Source organism: Agelaius phoeniceus, chromosome 2, assembly GCF_051311805.1.
Source record: "Agelaius phoeniceus isolate bAgePho1 chromosome 2, bAgePho1.hap1, whole genome shotgun sequence".
NCBI lineage: Eukaryota > Metazoa > Chordata > Aves > Passeriformes > Icteridae > Agelaius > Agelaius phoeniceus.
The window spans coordinates 82,038,363-82,051,990 of record NC_135266.1 but is presented as its reverse complement, the minus strand read 5'-3'; the positions used below and the strand labels follow the sequence as shown (position 1 = coordinate 82,051,990).

The following is a 13,628-nucleotide window of genomic DNA, read 5'->3' as shown; positions in this document are numbered from 1 at the left end:
CCACCCTCACTGTAAAACAGATTCTTCTTTATATCTAGTCTGAATCTACCCTCTTTTAGTTTAAAACCGTGACTTGACCTATCACAAGGCCCTACTAAAAAGTCTGTCCCTATCTGTATTGGGTTTGTGTGGCAATGTTTTCATAGTGAGGGGCTACAGTGGTGGCTTCTGTGAGGAGCCCTGGGAGCTTCCCCTGTGTCTGACAGAGCCAATTCAAACCAGATCTGAGATGGCTGCTGGGCAAGGCTGAGCCCATCAGTGATAGTGGCAGTACCTCTGGGATAACAGATTTTAGAAGAGGAGAAAACTTACTGTGCAGAAGCAATTAGAACCAGACTAGAGAGGTGTGAAAAATGTGTGAGAGGAGCAGCCCTGCAGACCCAAAGGTTAGTGCAGAAGGAGGGGAAGGAGGTGCTCCAAGTGTCAGAGCAGAGATTCCCCTGGAGCCCATGGTGCAGGCCATGGTGAGCACCCTGGCTGCACAGAGCAGTATTCAGAAGTCTCACCTGGCCTGTAGCTATTACCCCAGAGCAGGACACAAATGCTGCCCTGTATAGGTTTGCTTTGTCTAGAAGTTTAGGAGACTCTGTGAGCTCACAGATGACACTGGCTGTTTTTCTGTTAGGAAGTGAACAGTCTCAATGCAGAATAATTCAAGTGCCTATAGTTAGGTGCTTATCACACTTTAGGTACCCTAGGATGTCTGACCTGATCCCAGGATGGCCCTTGTGTTACATGGGGAAACCCTATGGCACAAAGGAGTTGGGAATAAAGAAGGTTAAACTGAAAAAAATAGTTGCATTGTGGGAGAAGATATCTTATTTTTTGGCTGTGTTTCTCACTATCCAAGTCTGTTTTAATTTGTAATAAATTACTTTTCCCTGAGTGGAATCTGTTTTGCTAATGATGGTAATGAGCAAGTGATTTGTGTTCATTTCAACCCTTGAGTTTTTCATCTTATTTTCTGCCTCAGTCTTGTTGGGAGGGCATGTGATTGAAAACAGATTTACACTGTACTTTACACTTGCATTTAATTGTAGCACAATATACTCCACTTGTGGCTGATCCATGGCATGTAAGAACATGTCACAACTAATAACTAATAGCAATAGGGCTGTATTTTAAATTATAGAAACCATTTGGCTGCTGCTTGTTGTTCAACCTCAGCATTGCTAATGCCCTTGTCACTTTAAAAAGACGTTCACATAGAAATAAATGTATTTCATACATTCTCACTGTTACTAATCTTGCCTTCTTCCTCCACTGATGTTATTATCATGTGAGGTCTAATTTTGATAGCAATCTCCAAAAGCCCCTGTCAGTTTACTGTCTATTATGTGCCAGTCCTACACCTGTGGTGCTATATAAATGCTAATAATACATCAATATGTTCATTCTTTGTGAGTTCTGTAGGTGGAATTCCATCTGGTTTGTATATGTCAATTCAGATGCTGGTGTGAAATGTCATTGCTGTTCAGAATTTGTGATGGTTTATGAGCAGTTGGGAAATGACAGAAAAGAAATCACAGGACTGGACCTGCTTATCATTTGAACAAAGACATCCAGCTCTGTGCTTAAGACAGTGGCTGTGATTTTATTGGGTGTGGAATACCCAAGTGGTTTAATTTTTCTCTGAAAAGCCCTAGTTTAAGTAATTAGGACATTAACCAGTCTTTCCTGCTTTTTCTGAATATTTTCAGCTCGTCATAATGTATTTAAGAAAGTTTTGATACTCAGAGTACTGACATTTCTTTCACAAACAGTACTTTGGGCTTTGGGAATGAGTGGTAGGAATTTGGAGCATGCCCAGGTTCCCAAAAAAGCTTTCCTGCCTTCAGCCATATAACTGGTCTCAAATGGGCAGGTCCTCAGCTCCAGAAAGATCAGTCTTAGCTTCCATGTACCCATGAAGGAACTCGGCAGCAGGGAGTGATGTAAGCAGGTCAGAGTAAGTTTATGCAAAATGTGATGATTCTGGGAACATATCTTTTGACTATTCCCTGGGCTGCAGTTGTTTCCTTCCCCATGAGATACTGATGGATTCAACTAAATTAGACGAGGAAAACTTGATCTTAAGAACCTTGTAATCTTAAGTGCAAGTAGCTAGAGAATATAGGAAATAAATTTGCAACTTTTCCTAGTTGCAAATTGAATTATGTCTGGCCAATCTAAATTATATTCTCAGGTGCTCTAAGTATACATTCCTTGCTAAGGATTAATGTTGCCATGGATTAAAAAGGGAAGCAATTCAGTGTTTTGTTGGTAAAGAGGAAATAAGTTTTCCTTTAATTTCATCTCTTGATGGCCACTTTAATTTCATCTCTTGGCCACTTCCACTGGAACAGGTTGTGAATAAGCCTAAATCAGGAACTTTCAAAACTACAAAGTCCTGATAATTAGTAGAAATTAGGATCTTAAATACTACATTGCTTGGTGCACAGCCTGGATACATATTTGTTACAGAGATACACACCCAGCTACACAGGGGCTGTCTGGTGGGGTGAGACTAAGAAATGGAAGAGTTTAATTGCATTTGGAAAACTGTTTTATCACCAGCACCCAGGGACTGAGGCTGCTTAGGCAGCATGAGAACTGAGAAGCAAAGAAGGCAGGGACAGCCCTGGGGCTGCGGGTGGAAGGAGGAGGAGGAGGAGGAGGAGGAGGAGGAGGAGGAGGAGGAAGGCAGCTGCTTGCCAGCCCCCAGAGCCTGCCAAGTGCCGGCCAGTGTGACAGCATGGCCGGGAGCAGGAGCAAGGCTTCCCTCCGTGCGTGGCTCGTGTGCCCTGGGCTGCCCGGCTGTTTCTTGCTGGGCTTTCTTACAGGTGAGTGCAGAGAGCCAGGGGCTCAGCCCCCAGCTTCCCTCCCCTGCACACACCTGTGTGCAGCCCCTGTTGGGATTGACTCACCAGCAGGGAGCTTATGCTGCTCTTCAGAGGCGTGATAAAGTATTGTCCCACTGCTTTTCTAAGCTTTTCTGTCCAGCACTTTCAGTCTTCAGGGAGTGAGGAACAGAAGAGCTCTGTGCTTCAGCTCAGGACAAGCCCTGGTGAGCTGACAGCTTCCCAAAAGAGGCTGCCAGGCATTCAAAGAGAAGAAAGTAGTACAAGAGTTTGAGACTTCAGCGATTGCAAAATCTCCCAGATTTTTTATTTTTAATTTTCATTTCCTGTTTTTTACTGAAGATATTTTTAAATGCTACTATTCTGTTGCTATTTTAATGAATGAAGAGGAGGAGTTTGACTGACAGCCAAGTTACTGAAGTTTTCATTATGCACAATGAACTTTACTGGGATTCTTTTCTGAAGTCACTTGCAGCATTTGATTTCAAATTGAAATTGCATGTCCTTTTTAAACTTGTGTTGTAACACAAACCCAACACTAAAGCTTGAAAGAAAAATCCATGAGAGCTATTAAGTATGTAAAATATTAGTTTCATTTTGGAGATCCTTGAGCTGCTAATTTCTGGTGCTTGTGCTATGTTTATACATTTCCCTGAACATCATCTTTTGGCCCAGCTCCAAAGCAGGATACTGGGCAAGATGTACTTTTAGTCTGATCAAGCATCACTGTTCAGTTCAGAGTGTTACTACAACTGTATTTAAGTGTAACAGGTCATATATACTGTGCATGTAACAGCACATGGTTTTATCTTTCTTATGAAAATTTTCCCACTTTGGGGTTGTCTAAGTATAATAATAAAAGGATATTTTTGTTGTTGCTGTTTTTTTTTCTTAAGACAAACTCATACAGTTGATATACCCTCTCCTACTACTATTTATGGCCACTGAATAAACATTTTAAAACTGGCTTGGGCAACAGTTAACTTTATTCTTTTAATTATTAAATAGACTAACCCCAGCCTTCCCCAAGTCTGTAACTATTACAGTGTTGGCAAGGTGGCGGTTAAGTCCTAGACCTTCACTTTATCTGCTTACACATCTATTTTAAAATATATGCATAAATTAAATAAACTAATTTCATCATGAGTGTCAGGAGTTTGAACCTCACACTACAAACAGTTAATTGAGAATTTAAACTATAGTTTAAAATTAATGAGAGATGAATCTACCTTAAAAAGGGGATTTACCAGGGATTTAGGTTTTACTCTTTTCATTGTGTCACTTTTAGGAATTTCAGTCAATGAAATATATTTTACTTTTCTGCTTGAGCCCTCAGACACTGGCAGAGGGTGCTCTAAGCCCTCTTCATCCTTGTTGTTTTAACTGATTAGTACCACAGGCTCAAACATGCTCAAACATGTGAGAAAATTCTTGCTAAGTGGGAAACTTTTCAAATGTGTTTCAGGGTGGTTTACAAAACTGACTGACAAAAACCCCAACTCTTCAGAAGTGCATCAAAATGTGAGACAGAAACTTGTGGCTGAAATGAAAGCAGAGAACATCAGGAAATTTCTTCGGTAAGCTTTGTGCATTGTTTTTTGAACAATTTTATCAGTCAAAAAAGCCAGAAAGTGATAACATCAGCTCCAAGGAAGGGCCTCTGAAAGCAGAGCTTTTAAGATGCTTTAGAATGGTTTAGTTGGTATGAAATGTCTGAGGGAAGAAGGGAAAGGCTTACAACTCTTCTGTTCCCCCCTCCCCATTTTTGAAGTTGTGTTTTTGAAGTGGTTGTGCAGTCAAGTGTGCTTCCCTCAGCTGCATTACTGCCAGTGCTTACCAGTCTTCATGATTTCCCATCATCATGATTTAATGAAGTGTGCCTTTTTTTTATCTTCACAAATACAAATATCTGAAGCTCGAACCTCAGATAACTGCTTCCTTTCAGACTGAGATGATTTTACTCTGTTTTGAATACAATGATTGACATGAATTACATCTGACTGATCATCTGTTTAGTGTCTATTTAAACTTTCAGTCTGATCAGAAAACTAATGGATTAAAAACTAATGCTACAAATTTGCATAGCACTGAGTTGCATGCATACTTACAATTTATAATTCCTTTAGTGTGACCATATTGGATAATGTGCTGTTAATTGGGAGCTCTGACATCCCATTATACCCTGTCTTCTCAGATAAAGGGCTCTGTCCATGGTCAGTGTGCATGTATGGTTGGTTAAGGCTTGCATGATGTTAGTAAATATACTTTTTTGCATTGTAGTGCACCCATGCAGTTCTTTAAAAACATCTAAAATACTGGGGATATAAAAATATCCTTTTTTTTCATTCTACGAAAATTAAAAACCCACCTTATTCGCTATATTTATATTTTCTATAGAGGAACAAATATATTCACATGAAAGGTAAATAAATACTCACTCTGGCTAGTAAAATGTTTGTATTCAGCATGTAAGTCAGCAGCTGCATCAAGAACATCAAAGGATTACTGGCAAATTTGATTCCTGTACATTTATTCTAAACCCAAAAGGTTTCTTACCTAATATCAATAAGCTTTTCAAGTCTACAGGCCCAATCTTACTTTGTATATGTTGCTTTCAGTAGATTGGAGAGTTCCTGAAAATTATTTTTGTGTGAGCATCTAGGCAACATAGCACGGCATAGCTCTGTAATTATGCCAAAGTCTCTTGGCCGTGGGATATTAATGGTTTCTCATTTGTCTGCTTGCTTTGATGATGGGCCAAATGCTTCATGCTCGTTGGGGTTTTTTTTGCCTAAATTCAAATAAAAATCAGGAAATGCAGAGAGATTGTATTAACACACTATTCAAAAAGTTAGTCAAAAGTATTAAAAAAAGAGAACTTGAAAATTTTGATCCATATTCTTTATTTTTCAGACTACTACATCTGCTTTTATCACATAGGAAAAAAACAAGAGTCTCATTAAGTGCAGATTTGGTCTTAGCATTGTATCATAGCTCTGGAAAGGGTTAAACTGTTTAGAAGGGAAAATTTGAAAAAAAAAACAAAACACACGTGTTTTTCCTGATGGCATATGTAGCATTTAGAATACTTAAAGAATTAAAAGGTACTTAAAATACTAGTGGGAATTAAAGTGCAAGAGGCAAACAAACAACAGAGTTGGGCAAAGGTTGCTTCCAGACTTTGGTGCCTACCTTCACAGTTTAAAGAGAAGGAGTGATAACAGCAAAGAGCAAAAGATTGTGGTCTACTTAGAGAATCTGGAATGCATTCAAATCCTGGGGCCAGGGGGACTCATGTGAAAGACCTTTATGTTATGATTGCAATGTTGCTGTAGGTGAGAATTTCTGATGATCGCAAGAGGTCCCAGGTGGCTGAAAAGGGCTGATAGCGTGCCCATCTTAATAAGGACAACCTGGAGGACTCTGAGCTGGTCAGCTTCAGGTCTGGAAGGGTGACAAAACATCCTTCTGGAATCTGTTTTCAAGCACACGAAGGACAGAAATATAGTTTTGAAGAGTCAGCATTTATTTCCTGTTTGTTTGTATGGTCAGCATATTGCCTCCTGTAAGGAAATGACTGGCTACGTGCATAAGGGGAGACATTACAGTGGCTGTAACAGCCTTGACTTTAACAAGGCTTTGGACATCATTCTCTTTGGAAGCTGAGGGACTGCACACTGTAGAACAAGGGTTGAAAACAGTCTGAAGTGACAGGCTGAAGTGATATTAATCATAGTATTTGCTACCACTAATTAATGGTAATTGCTGGTATCTGACATCTGTGGGGCAGCCATTGATAAGTAGCCTGTTGGGAATTGGAAGCTGATGCAAAGTACCTGGCTGACTGATGAGCTTTCACCATTCCTTACTTGTTCACTGGGCCAAACAAATTGTGCATAGATTGCTGTAGGGCAGCCCAGAGGGATGGATGGATTCTGTTTGTGACTGTTTATCAACATTTTGTGTTACATCTGATATGGAAGTAAATGTTGTTAAGAAGGTTTTGCTATTCAGGCTTTTGATTAAGAAAAAAGAGCAAATCTGTGCAGATAATTTAATGTAATGATTTTCAAGTTAAACTTATTAGGACATTAGGGCACGCTGTGACAATGGTACAAATCATGATCAGATACCAGAATTATCTGGAAGGCTCCTTTCTGAATACTTATCTTTCCTATATTTATTCCTGTTTTTCCTACTGCTAATATTCTTTTGCTGAATCTTTGACATTGATTTTCATTGCTTGTGTGTAGATGTGGCTATCCCGTTGTTATGCAAAGAAGAAAGTTCAGTTGACTTATCTTAAGGCCTCAGGAAAGATCCTCTGCTTTGAGTATATTTTGTACATGTCCTGATGCAGACTCTGATAAGCAATCATATTTTACAGCTCACACTTTAAGACCTTACTGTCCATGCAATGTGTCTTGAAGATTAGCTTTATAAACACTGATCCTATTTCACTATTGGGTATCTCTGCATTTGCTTACCAGTGGTTTTCTGTTTTGTTCTAGTTCATTTACCAAGTTGCCTCACCTCGCAGGAACTGAACAGAATCTTCTTCTTGCCAAAAAAATTCAAGGCCAGTGGAAGGAATTTGGATTGGATTCAGCAGAACTTGTTAATTATGATGTGCTTCTTTCATACCCAAATGAAGAGCAGCCAAACTACATTTCACTAATTGATGATCAAGGGAATGAGGTGATCTTTTCAATGACAAAACGTTGTTAATGTAAAACCTAAAAAACCTCCAGTGATTTCCTGTTAAAAAAGTGTCATCTTCTGTATTCTCACGCACTCAGCTCAGCATGTGCTTTATGCTATTAAAAAATAATCCAGTGCAAAGGGAGCTCGTGTTTAGAAATGGTTTTCCAGGCTATGCAGAAAACACAGCAAATGGCCTGAGATCTCAGTGCCTCATATGGAAGAATGAGGATGTGTGGAGAAGCTGCAGTTAACACCCATAGACTATAAGGTGTTAGAAGGGTTCAGCTTAAGGATACATCTAGGCTAATATCCTGTTTCCATAAACAGCTTTAAGTGAATGCACAGGGATGTTTAAGGACAAAGAAATGTATTTCAGGCATGCAGTTCTTCCAGTGTCTAGCTGTTTTCATCTCAGGGCTTCTCTGAATATGCTGAAATTAGTCTCTTGAAAAATTCTCATTAGACCTTTTCCAAGTATTTATCCAGTCAGTGACCCTCTTCCAAGTACCTATCCAAACCCTGCTTGAACATCTGTACAATATTTGCTTCCACTACATGCTGAGGTAAGGAATTGTGGAGATACTATCAATTTTATGTAGTATTGCCTTGTTTCCCTTGCTCTGAACCTGATCTCACTGGCTTCCTATGGTGTCTCATAAGTTAGTGTTGGAAGTACTAATGAACTAGTCAGCCTAGAGACATTTTCTCTCTTTTGAAAACCTGGGGAAATAAGGAAGTAGATGTAAATTCTGACAAGGATCCTGAGCAAGGAGAGAAGGTGGGACTGCTAGAGAAGCATCATAGCGCATAAATAAGGATGAAGAGCCAGGGTAGAAAGTAAGGAATGTGTGCTCAAGGATGACACGAGCTTAGAGGTGAAAGAATGAAGTTCTTCCAGAAACCCTGTAACAATGTCTCAGCTACAGTCTCACAAGGTGACAGAAGGTGGACGTGCACCTTAAAGCAACATGAGTGTTACAATGCATAGTGATGAAGGGCAGCACGTTTAACTGGAGCATCACTAGATAAGAGATAAAGAGAATAATAATGCAGGTGGGAGAAAGCACAAAAAGACACCTGGGATGGCATGGATGAACCAGATGTCTTTTTCTGTCACTACCTCTTGGCAATTTTAAGCTACTTCTTTCCTTAAGTTCAGGGAGTGACTGATGAGCAACTTCTGACATGTGATGTGTCTCTTTGTATTCATATCTGCATTCTGTTACAAAATTTCAGCTCTGGATCCCTACCTGTGTTTTTGTTTGAACTTATGTGTACTAGTTAGAACTGTATTTTTTGCTATCAATTCATGGAAACTATAATTTAAGCTGCTGACAAAGCTAACTAACTTGGCCAAAGCCAAAGCTTTTGATACTTTTCATCTATAGGACTGCAATATTTTGAAATAGTAATTATTTGACAAGGAGTCTGATGCACAGAAACTGAATAACTGTTATGAGTTTGACTTTAGTTTAAACTATAATTAACATTTTTTAGTGTGTGAATTTGTGCCTAGAATGTTTGATCAAAAACTACTGTTATTTTATTTTATAGATTTTCAATACATCATTGTTTGAACCACCTCCACCGGGGTATGAAAACGTTACTGACATACTACCACCCTATAATGCGTTTTCAGCACAAGGAGTGCCAGAGGTAAGAAAAGAAATTATGTAATGGTACTATTACCTATTTTTTGAAACACTTTCTGGGACAGATTGCTCCAGCTTCTCAAAAATTTGTTGCAGTAGTTTTAATTACCATTTATCTTAATTAAAGAACACTTAGGCATGGATAGACGTCATATTCTGCAAAGGTTGAGCTTTCTCAAATCGTTAGAAGTCTGAATCACGTAATAAGTGAAAAATTTTTATCTTGATGGAAAATTTTGGATACATCTCAGATTGTTCCATATTATTTAGTCATATGTAGAGGACTTGATTAAGACACAGGTAGAAGTAGCATTTAGTAGAATAACACTAGAATATTTATATCAAGTTGGAAGACATTTTGGATTAAATGAATGCCTTCAAAGGCCACAAAAGGTCCTCACTTAATCTGCTAATTCCTTATGGAACAGGTCAGGGACAACATTGCATTGCATGAATGAATGAAATTTTATAATAGTGAGTGTTTGTGTATGTAAGTCATACCACTGCTTTATCACAGCCAGAGAAGTTTGTCAGTTTACCAAAGTACCTGGTTTATTTTTCAGCCTGTTTTTAGGCCTGTTAAGTGCAGGATAATAGCCAATCAGAATTTTGAGCCAAAGCTTCCTATGGAATATTGTGGATATCTTTTGCTATTGTTTTTATGGGCACTGGGTCTCAGTTGTAGGAATGAAAAAATAGTTAAAAATCCTCTGTCCTACATAGTGAACGAAACATTATTTCTGATAAGAGTATTTTGTTTTTTGACTGACCAGTTGCCAGGACACTGCTTTTCTTTTCTGCCCAGGCAGATCTGGTGTATGTGAATTATGGGCGTACAGAAGATTTTTTTAAGCTGGAGCGTGAAATGGGAATTAACTGTACAGGAAAGATTGTCATTGCCAGATATGGGAAGATCTTCAGAGGAAACAAAGTAAGGGTTGAGTTTTAATTTTTCTTCTGTGGGTCAGACACTGTTGATGGTAGAGCTTGAGGGAATTAATAAGGGCTGTTCATTGGAGCATATGAGCAGAAGGAAGCCTGGAATATATCCATTGTGACTGCAGTCTAAGAAAAACTTCCAAAATAATAAAACCAGATGAATGTATTAAAGTCCTAAGACAGAGATGACTGCAAACTCCCTAGACAGTTCTTGCAAGAGAATAGTTCAGGGAATGGAGTATTTTGTAGAGCCAAGTCTATTGACACATGCCATCTTTAGAACTGCACTACTTTGAAACAATAGCACTTTGACGAGGAGTCTGATGCACAGAAACTGAGTAACTATCTCTTCTGATTTTAGACAACAAATCTGGCAAAACTGGTGATAGTGGGGCAGTGGGGATGGTAGTCAGGTTTTGGGCCTCATTTTTATGTTCTGTTCTGCATTTCATAGCCTTGAGCTATGACAAAAGGTTTGACACAAATAATGAACATACTGCATTTCACCATGCTTGGTTCTTCTGCTAAATCTGGGGTAATTTTCAACTCTTTCACATACTTGTCTTCTAAAAACATGCCTGCATGGAAGCAAATCTCAACGTTCAGATTTATTGCTGCATTAAAAAAAAAAAAGCTGCATCTTAAAGCCAAATAATTTCACAGGTTAAAAATGCCATATTAGCAGGAGCCAAAGGGATCATACTTTACTCAGACCCTGCTGACTACTGTGCACCTGGAGTAGATCCTTATCCAAACGGCTGGAACCTTCCAGGTGGAGGAGTCCAGCGTGGGAATGTTTTAAATCTGAATGGAGCTGGGGATCCTCTGACCCCAGGTTATCCTGCAAAAGGTGAGTGAAAGTTCTCTAGCATGGGCCATCAAGTACTTCATAAACTGCTGCTGAAAGTGTGGCACTAGAGGTTAATTAATTTTCAGTGCAGATGCACAGAAAAAAAAGCTGCTTGAAATTCTTATTGACAATAGTTAATTTTCTATTGCACACTAAGTTCTGTCTGTGTCATTCTAACTGCATTCAGTTAGGCAGGGGAATAAAGTTTCTAGGAAACTCTTTATATGGTACCACCTTTGTGACACTTAAAAAAGCAGGATGTGTAAGTTTACAGACTGTGAAGCAGCAGAAAATGACTGAGAATTATAGCCATTTTAAAATGTCTGTGTTTCTCAAGAGGGCCACTTTTAAAAAAGGTTATACTTTGCCATCAAAGAGGACTAATAGCTTTACTTGGAGGTATGTGTCCTTGTTAATCAAAAGTTCCAGGAAAAAAAAACAGTTTAAAATCCTTTTTAAGGGGAATAAAATTCCTGTAGCAAAAATAAGAGCAGCCTGGAGTCTTTCAAAAGTTGGCACCACGTGCTTCTCTTGTCCTTGTTGGCATCCTAAACTTGGTCTGAACTAAGACACCTGCCAGTGCTGGGTGCTGGTGGGATGGCTGTACAGGGATGCTTCTGGAAAGCTCATGGGCTTGTGTGGTCACTGCTGGGGACATAGGACAACCTAAACCAGGAGAGGTTGTGTGTGCCAGGCCCAGCAGACTCAGAGAGACACTGGCAGCCTTCGACCCAGGTAAATGCATCTGTGGATGTCCCCTGCAGCTTGTCAAGCAGCTGCACAGGTGCCACTTTCACCTCACATGCCAGCTTGGAGGAAATGTTATAACATGGTTGGACAGCAAATCTAGCCAGCAAATCATGCATCAAGCATGGGGACATCTTCTGCACTGCTGTGCAGATGGTTCTGTCATTACAGTTGGGTTTTTTAGAAGCAGTGTGTGAGAAATGATGTAAGAATTAAAAAGAATCATGTATGCTGGTGGCTGCTCTGCTCAGAAGTGTTTCCAGTTTGGTTAAAGTTGCTAAGAATGCCATAAACTTTACATTTTCTTCTGGTTTCTCAGAGTACACTTTCAGGTACAAGGTTAATGAAGGTGTAGGGATTCCCAAAATCCCGGTTCATCCCATTGGATATCATGATGCAGAAGTATTACTGCGGTGAGTATACATCAGCCCTCCTCTTCAGAAGTCAGGGTTGAAAAATGTGCAGACAAATTTGTCATATTAAAATGGCAAAGTCTATGTTGTTACTTGCATTTGCTACTCTTTTGTAGTAATGAAAGTAATTCAGAAGTAATAATGTAGTAATTAATGTAGTAGTAATGTAGTCATTCCAGAAAATGTGGAAAATTTAAAGTATTCTATTTTTGCAATAATGCTTTTAAGAATTTTGTAAAACCACCTAGGTTTTGCTGCAGTAATTATTAAGAGAATTAAAGGTTTCAGCCTAATGGTCAACTGCATTTGTCTTGGTTTTCATTTCACAGTGCAATGGGAGGACCTGCAGCTCCAGACAGCAGCTGGAAGGGAAGTCTCAATGTGTCTTATAATATAGGGCCAGGATTCACAGGCAACTCTTCTGCAAGGTCTGTTTTAATACTTTTCTGTTCATACAATTTTGCAAAAAAAAAATCCCTCTGAGGAAAAGACTCTCAATCAATACATCTAGAGATACTCTGGAGATATTTACTTCCTTCTGCTAGGATACATTTGGAGATAATTATTAGAATTTGAAAATAAATTCCATTAGAAAAAGATAATAAATTAGCAGATCAAGCCACATGACACTGACATTTGACAATAAATTGCAATAAAGCTACAGCTCACTTTTCTCTGACTTTTCCACATAAATATAGTTTAAGTTTAATAACAGAAGTTATTATTCAGTGAGGACTGTTAGTGGACCCCAAAAAACAGCGTATAAAAATGGTGTATCATTATCACTACTCTATCTCCTGGAAAACAAGAGTATGTCTGAATATATATATATAATTTTATAAAGACTTCATTTATCATTATTCTTTTCTGCTCTGCTTTTAGGTAGCTGAAAATGAATAAAGTAGGAATGACTAAATAAGAAAGCATATTTGACATAATTACAGTGCTGTATGGAGTATCTTGAAGAGCAACAGTGGGAAAACAATATGATTCATCCACAAAACTTGTATTTTTGAGTAGGCTTTTTAACATCTTCCTACTTGATAGAGTAACATTTTTGTTGTAAATATGGATTAGTTCTACAGATAGTTCTTTCTCAGATCAGTTCCATATCAAAATGAACCTTTTGATTCTAGGTAGAAAGTCACTTGCACATGGGAAGTGTGCACATATATGCACGTTCAAGGCACTGGTGTCTGTTACTTTCTGGGCAAAGATCCAGTGGGTGTCCTGAAGTAGGTTTTGATTTTGACAGCTATGCAGATTTGCTGCTGAAAAGATAACTTCAAATGTGGATCTCCTGAGGTTTTGCCAGACATGCAACCCCTCCCCATTGTTTGGTGCTTTGTTTCTTCCACAGCTTAAGGGGGCTCAACATGTGTTAGTTTTATCTCTCCAAATATCTGGATTCCCTTGGTTGTTATAAAATTTCACAAGTGGATTTTACTGGTAGGGAACAGGGAAGAAAAAACTGTGCTTTTAG

At 38.9% G+C, this 13,628-nt stretch overlaps 1 protein-coding gene across 4 annotated transcripts in view; it reads left to right on the top strand.

The window, feature by feature from the left end:
- The first annotated feature begins 2,697 nt into the window (after window positions 1-2,697).
- LOC129135032 (N-acetylated-alpha-linked acidic dipeptidase 2) overlaps window positions 2,698-13,628 on the top strand; it is a 29,943-nt gene continuing 19,012 nt past the window's right edge. For all 4 annotated transcript variants that reach the window (XR_013180984.1, XM_077174002.1, XM_054654886.2 and 1 more), the window contains exons 1-8: window positions 2,698-2,822; window positions 4,306-4,417; window positions 7,352-7,538; window positions 9,099-9,200; window positions 10,002-10,127; window positions 10,799-10,985; window positions 12,052-12,145; window positions 12,475-12,573. Coding sequence is in view for 3 of the 4 variants with exons in the window: in XM_077174002.1 (XP_077030117.1) it covers window positions 2,735-2,822; window positions 4,306-4,417; window positions 7,352-7,538; window positions 9,099-9,200; window positions 10,002-10,127; window positions 10,799-10,985; window positions 12,052-12,145; window positions 12,475-12,573 (995 nt within the window). In the remaining variant the exon portion in view is untranslated. The remainder of the gene's footprint in view (window positions 2,823-4,305; window positions 4,418-7,351; window positions 7,539-9,098; window positions 9,201-10,001; window positions 10,128-10,798; window positions 10,986-12,051; window positions 12,146-12,474; window positions 12,574-13,628) is intronic.